The sequence below is a fragment of the Telmatherina bonti genome (genome assembly GCF_933228915.1).
Source record: "Telmatherina bonti genome assembly, chromosome: 4".
In the NCBI taxonomy this organism is placed as follows: Eukaryota; Metazoa; Chordata; class Actinopteri; order Atheriniformes; family Telmatherinidae; genus Telmatherina; species Telmatherina bonti.
In genome coordinates this window covers 21,575,335-21,583,151 of record NC_136622.1, presented here as the reverse complement: position 1 = coordinate 21,583,151, position 7,817 = coordinate 21,575,335, and the positions used below count along the sequence as shown (strand labels likewise).

Genomic DNA, 7,817 nt, shown 5'->3' with positions numbered 1-7,817 from the left:
GTAAAAACATAAATTCAAACTCTGTTGCTGTGAGCAAAATCTTAAACACTTCCAGCCTCTTTCCAGCCAACATTCATTCAGACCAACATGATTAAGAAGCATGAGGATCTTCCAAGAAAGACAATGCAGCAGTAATAATTAAGCATTGTGCCAGCCAGCTCCCTGTTACTGGAGACCATATGCTGGCCAGACACACCAGCTATGTCACAGCCCGATGACATGAAGAAGAGATACCCCATTGTTTTCCAGAGGTTTAAGGGCTCACTGTGGGTCGAACTACCTAGTGCTGAACCATCATTTCTCATGGTAATCTCAGGCCATTTGCAGGAAGTAGTTACAGTTTTTCACCTTCATAGGCCCACCACAAATAAAAGCTAAGACGACCCCAGGAGCAATGACAACGCAGAGGTGCTGTTTCAGCACCACAGTAATGCCTTACATGTCAACATGTGGACTGGAGGTGATTATGTTTATTCTGCTGCTGTGAATGCAAATGACTGCCACCAATCTGGCAGTGGCCCCATAAAAGTGGTAACAGTGATAAAGGCTCTGCATCCACAATTATTTGCCAAAATGAAAAGCACACATTGCATATTGCGAAATGTCTCAGACAAATGCATTTACATGCAAGATGCACTTTAGTGTTACAGTTGCTTTGAACTAACTTTACCAAGATACATTACAACCTTGTATTGCAATTTTATAGCACACACTATTTATGAATTTATTGTGAGGTGATCTTATTTATTAAAAGAGTAAAACCTCTGGGAAAATGTAGAGGTAAGCCAAATTGATAAGTAAATCACAACAGGACATGTGAAACATCTTATTCGAAGTGTTTTTTTAAAAAAAACTATATATATATATATATATATTTACTATATCTATCTATCTATCTATCTATCTATATATATATATATATATATATATATATATATATATATATATATATATATAGATATATATACATTTATATATATCTATATATATCTATATCTATCTATATATATATATATATATATATATATATATATATATATATATATATATATATATATATATATATATATATATATTTATATGGATGTATATATATGTACATCCATTAGAATTAGTCTTACACGACTTTTAAACTAATGTTCATCCTACTTTCAGTATTTAGTGCGTTTTATTATTCCTTTAAAATAGTGCTGCTAAAGTAAAAGTACTCGTTTTTACATACCTTGTAGTTTATGGTCTTCTCCTCAGCAGCATCCTTTCTAAAGCTGCAGGAAAGACTTTCTCCGGTCAGATGTGACAAAAGTGCTTGGGACATCTGTTTCAGACAAACCCACTTTCTTTGTCGAAGGGAGGACGATTTTTTCAATGGTGTTAAACATATTTATTTCTGAACAAAATATCATCTTATTCACGTTTTTGTTTATCGTGAAATAATTCTAGCACTATCAAAAGGCATGTTTTTACATAAAAAGAAACAATGAAGTGGTTATTTTATTTTATTATATTTTTTTTGTCAGCGGACTCCCCTGTACTGTTTTACAATGGTTGTGCCCGACGCTACTAACTTTCCAGACACACTCTGCGTATTGACACAGCACGCGACCCGCTAAGGAGGGGCTTGCTCGGTCATTTCAGAAGAAGCACAAAAGAATAAAAGAGGGTCTGAGGCAGAAACTCGTTCTACTTTAGAGAAAGAAAGACAAAAAGAGAGACAAACAGCTGGCAAGTAAACAGCAGTGAAGAAGACTGAGCACTGCAAGCATGACCTATATGCAACTTATTTATTGCATTGTGGTTAAAAATATACTTTAAATTGCCAGCTGTTTTACATTTGAAAATGCATAGATATATTAGATTTTTTTTTTTTTTTTTTTTTTTTTAGCAGAGTACAGTTCATTTCTGGATTATATTAAACTAATTTACTCTGCTCAGTATTATTTTGTGAATGGAGGAAAACACCTAACTGTAGACATGCTCAAACTATGTACAAATGTGAACCATTTAAGAGGGATGTTTTCAATATTTTATGCAAATATATATGCTGTATTTTGTATGAGATGCAGTTAAAAAGAAAAGAAAAAAGAAAAACAACAATTGTGCTTCAGTCTTTAGCCAGTGGCTTTCCTTACTATTCTGAATGTCTGTAGTGCCTTTACCGGACCCTTGGGTATTTCTAACAGAGGCTACATCCTGAAAAGCCTCCACCAGATGGCCTGTCCTTTCTCCTCTGAACCCGTGATGGAATGAAAGGATTAGCTAATTAAACAAAGTCCCATATCCATGTGAAAGAACCGCGAGAGTCCTTGGGGAGAGGAGCAGCTTCCAAATCCATCCACAGTGAATTGTGTCCAGAAAAAACAACACATCATTGCAAACCATGAAGACTTTTATTTCCATCACACAGACACACACAAAAACACTCAAAATTAAAAAGTCATGATAGAAACAGGTATACAAACTTGATCATTTGTGATGTTGGGGAGATTCTTATTGATACAAAACAGTTTTGTTATATCCTTTCTGTTAGAAATTATATTGTAGTGAAGAATCAGTCTTAGATTATTTTTTCCCTCTTTTCATCCAAGAAGAAACAAAGCAAAATAATAGCTAATACATTAAACAAAAAGTCCAATCAAAATTGAAAAGAAAGTTATACTTTGAAAAAATCTTCCATTCCCTAAACCAATTTTCATCTTACATGAAGTCCTTAATCCTTAGGAGAAATTATTAAACGATGAGCACTTCACTTCCTCAGCAGAAACAGAAAAGTAAATTAGCTTTAAGAAATGATGTTTGACACAGACTTAGACTGGATCTTAATTGAGCAGGAGCTTATGTTCCCTTTCAAACCCATAGAATTTTTTTCACAAACAGTTAAACAGAAAGACAACAATATGATGAACCCAATTTTATCTCACTCCAGGAAAATCTGGCAGGACATGCATAGAGCCTGTAGAATCTCTTTTAACACCCAAAAATATGCGTCTATTTGGTATAACTCTAAAATAAAAATAGGTAAACAAACTGTTTACTGGGCCCAATGGTTGAAAAAAGGTATCAGAATACTAGATGATCTCTTTGAAGAGGGTAACTTTGTTTCTTATCAAACACTATTAGATAAATATAAATTAAAGGGAAGGGCCCATTTTTGGAAATATCTACAGATTAGACACTGCATTAAAGATAAGATTCTTCCAAATAGTGAAGCTAATGTAATTGAACAGTTCTTTAAATTACCACTAAAATTTCAAACAGCCTCCAAGTGGTATGAGGTATGTTCTTGGAAGTCCAGCAAAGGATGTGATCACTTAAGGAAGCTGTGGGAGAAAGATTTGGATTGTGTTTTGGATGAAGGAATATGGAGGGGGATTCTTTCCGACACTGAAAGATATGTTAGAGAAGCAAGAAGTAAATATATTCAATATAAAATAATACATAGATATTACTACACTCCAACTAGACTCAATAAAATGAAATTAATGAAAGATGACCTTTGCTGGAAATGCAAGGCACAGCGTGGAACATATCTACACGCTTTGTGGGAATGTCCTCAAGTCTTCCCTCTGTGGCAAACAGTTTTGAAGCTACTAGGTAATTGGCTAGAATGTATACTTCCAATCTCACCAAGGCTCTGTCTCCTCGGAGACAGAAGAGAAGTACCAAATGTAAATAAATTAAAAATTCGTATTTTAAAATCTGCTTTATTGACTTGTGCTCGTCTGATTCTGAGGTGTTGGAAGGAACCCCAAACTCCAAATATAGAAACATGGAAAGTTGAAATTATAAAAATGGCTGCATATGAAAAAATGTTACTGAGACTGAATGGTGGAAATGTAGCTATTAATGAACAATGGGAGAGTTTTATAGATTTTGTGTGCGCAAGAAATTGAAAAGTAAAATTGGGTTAATGTGAACTTATAAAGAATGTTATGTATGCTGAACACCCACCATCCAAATCAGACTGTTGGACCCTCTCAATTTTGCTTTAAACAATTTCTGATTGAATTTGCCTGCTGAAAGACCTGCCTTTCTTTTTTTTTTTTTTTTCTTTCTTTTTTTTTCCATTTTTATTTTATTATTATTTTTATTTTATATATTTTTTATTATTGTTATTGTTTTGAAAAGATAAAAGTTCAATAAAATGTGAATTACAAAAAAAAAAAAGAAAGGATGTTTGATAAATATGGACAAGGTCTTAGTCTGCATGCATGGTTTTTTGCAGAACTTGAAAATGGGAGTTAAATGCATCAGGAAGGGAGATATATCCAGGTGTCTGTGGGATGCTCAGGCACTGAGCATGAAAAATTAGGGCCACTATGGTGAGAGGCTGCACTGGCTGATGGGATACTTTCAGGGCTGATCAAATGTCTGAGTGCGCCTCAGGTTGTCCCTGACTCGGACAAATTCTGGGATCTTCTGCTGGTTCTCTCGCTGTCTTATCTCTTCCTGCTCATACTGAAAAACAAAGGGTGCATCAGGGTACCAGCGTACATACAAGGAGTACAAAGACAACATTTCTATATGCATCAACAAGAAAACTGTTTGTCTTCATGGAGAACTAAAATAGATCAAAACCTTAGAAACGTTCTTCTGTCAACATAGAAATAACATTTCCATAATTGGTTGAGACTTTACAAGTTTGGACTTCTTAATATTTAACCATTGTGTGAAATGTCTCTCAGTCGTCTTTTGTGCCCATACCTCTTGTAGTTTCTGCTGCCTCTTGCGGAGCTCCGTCTCCAGATCTGAGGGCCGTCGTTGTGCCATCTCCTCCTCCTTGTGCAACTCCAGTCTGCGCTGCTCTAGCACTCGCTTCAGCTCTGGTTTCTCCTCCAGCAGGAGGCCGCTGTACAGTCAAAGCCACAGTTTGGCAATACAGTCAGTCACAAATCATCAGACTCACATAGTTTCAGGTGTTGACAACCCAAAGGGCTTCTCAGCGCTTGACATCCTGTACCGTTTGTGACTGAGCAGCAGCTCCCGGTGCAGATTCTGGTAACTTGGTGTTTCTCCTGAGGAACCATTGAGTTTTCTGGGTTGAACACCTTCAGCACTGCCGGAGTCTGCTGCTGAGGTATGAGACAGAAGCAGAGTGCCAACAGGGGACTCTAGAAAAAGCTAAAGCTTGAGTCTGACTTCACAAATCTGATATGAAAAGAAAACTCCTACAATGTGGCAAGTTATCATTAAATGCTTCTATGTTTTTCATTATGTTTGATAAGTACAAGTTTGTTTTATTGTAGTGATAAATGACCAAGCTTATTATATCAAACTAATGCCATGATAACACTAATCACATATGTGATTGATAGATCAATCAAACTAGTGTTCGGTGAGTTTTTACTTGATTGCACAACTAGTTACCACAATCAAATATTAACATTTCAGTGATTCAATCAGTAAAAAAAATCCAGTTTATTGTCAGCTGTGTGCTTGTTTTTATTCATCTTTGCTTTCTGTGGTTTATGATACCTTTTTTGTGATGCCCATATCCAGGTTTCTGTGAAAATTGATAAAGGAGAAAGAAAATGTTAACAAGTTATTTCGCAAGTAAATGATTTCACAGCCAGTAATTCAGCCAAACACATTATCACGAATAAACCTAACCTGGTTCATCAGAACGTCTTTGTTTTTAACTTTCCTTGTTTCCTCTCAGAGAGAGCCTTTAATTAGATGAAGGTTAGAAGTGACAGCGCCTGTCGTGCTACTTAAGCAGAGGAAGTGTTTACAAGAGTGACATAACAGTGCTGTCAGACTGTCAGAGACCCATGAGGTTTGGCCTGGCTGTGATGGTCTTTGGCACAGTGTGAATGGAAGTCTACATGAGATTAAAAAAAAAAAAAAAAAAAAAAATATATATATATATATATATATATATATATATATATATATATATATATATATATATATATATATATATATATATATATATATATATATATATGTAGATATATGTAGATATATATATGTATAGAGATATATACCTAACATTTCAGAATTTCACTCCACCTCAAGTGTAAAAACATGGAATGAATCTCTTTGTAACACAGTCAGACATAAACACATACACACCCTCTGAAACCAGATAACCCAAAGAAAAGAGCTGCATTAAGCAGGAAGCAGATGGCACATGCTGTCACTGGTCTCAGAAAAACCTGAGTCGGGGCTGCTGATATCACCAAGTTTCCGTCAAAAACTTTTTTGTGGCTGATCATTTTGATGTTAAGGCTTTGTCTCTGGGGCTTGTGCCTTTTACTGTTGCTGTCACGTACACACAGTAAGCTTCTACATCCTACCCCTCCCGGGCCCCTGCAGGGACGTCGAGCTAGGAGATAACCTGTAATATGTCTTATCTGATGGAAACCATTGTTCCAGTCAAGACCTGCAGGACTCATATGGAGAAGAGCAAAATAATGCCATCTGATTTAATAACTTCTCTATCCTGCATGCGTAGCTACAATGAATCTTAGTGGCAAACACTGTGACACAGCTCAGCATGATATTTGACTGATTGGTATAAACGTTTCACATGAATGTCTGATGCACCTGAAGAAAATTTTCTTTTTTTTTTGCCATGTTGTTTTTTCTAGATGAAAACATTTCTTACTTTCTTTTGCCAAAGAGAGCTTAACATTCTCTGTCTTTTTTAGGCTGTTCATCTTGGTGAGCAATTACCCCACCCATCAGATTACCTTATTATGTAAGTATTTCCACTATGTTAGAGCCAAACAACCACTGTTGGTGGAACATTTTCACATTACAATAGTGTTATCAACACTCAACATGAGGCTCCATCAGTAGTATAAGTAATTGAAAAAACAAGAATATTTAAATGATGTGCTTATTTCTAAATGTTAAGCGTGAACCAAAATGTTGAAAAATATGAGCAGCGCTAATTAAAGTGATTTCATAGACATGAAATAAGAAACTTGCTGGACAGCAATAATAATCTTATCTACAAGACATTCCCAGCAAGGATATTGTGTAAGAGATGTTTGGACATGAAGTGTCCATAAAGAGATTTAAAAAAAAAAACAACCCAGGGACAACTAACGTCAAGGAAACATTTGACAAGTAACCATCAGACCCGGTCCTTTTTCTCACCAGCCAGCAGAAACAGTCTAAAGAAAAAACCTGTAATAACTCACTTTTTTTACAGCTGACCCCTCCATGGCAGGATGGTGGAGGTCCACTGTTTAGTCCACTAACAATGTTCTTGTTTTAATCCATTGTTAAAGGAATTGCTTGTCCTCGCTCAGGCTCTGTTTTCTGTTCCTTTGATCCATCCAAGGCCAACATATTGTTGACAAAGGATCCACAGACTCAATATGCCACCAAGCAGCAGCCAGTAGTGGTAGTAGACTCTTAAATCTTGTTACGCCATTCAAGATTACCTCACAATCCCCCACAAGGCACTGGATGCTAGATTAGTTAATTACCGCTGACATAGATGCAGCTTAAAACCAACACAGCACGGCACAGTTACCAGTTGACTCCTCTCTAAACAAATCCACATGGTTACCTGACGCATATCATTTTGTGTTTACTGGAATTTTTAAAACAAAGATGAAAATCAATCTGTAAACACATAGCAGTGGTCCAGAGGAAGCTTCTTAAAGCACACTCTGCAATAGATGAGCTTGTTTTCTGTGGTATCTGAAAAACACCAGCTGCAGCTTCAAATGACATACCATGAGTTGCATTTCTGTGTGACGTCTGCCTGGGATCTGTCTGTTCCATGTGTAAAACATGGGATGTATCCTCCTCTGTTTATTTTATTTGTGTACAGCACATTGGGTTGTTCAATGTATAAAATG

At 36.0% G+C, this 7,817-nt stretch overlaps 1 protein-coding gene across 1 annotated transcript; it reads right to left on the bottom strand.

Annotated features, from left to right (window-relative positions):
* Positions 1-4,350: 4,350 nt before the first annotated feature.
* Positions 4,351-7,172, bottom strand: LOC306754473 (protein FAM107B; the record flags this gene model as incomplete). Its single annotated transcript, XM_079238492.1, has 5 exons — positions 4,351-4,455; positions 4,702-4,846; positions 4,958-5,108; positions 5,473-5,500; positions 7,149-7,172. 5 exons carry the CDS (start codon positions 7,170-7,172, stop codon positions 4,351-4,353), a joined length of 453 nt encoding a protein of 150 aa, XP_079094618.1.
* Positions 7,173-7,817: the final 645 nt, after the last annotated feature.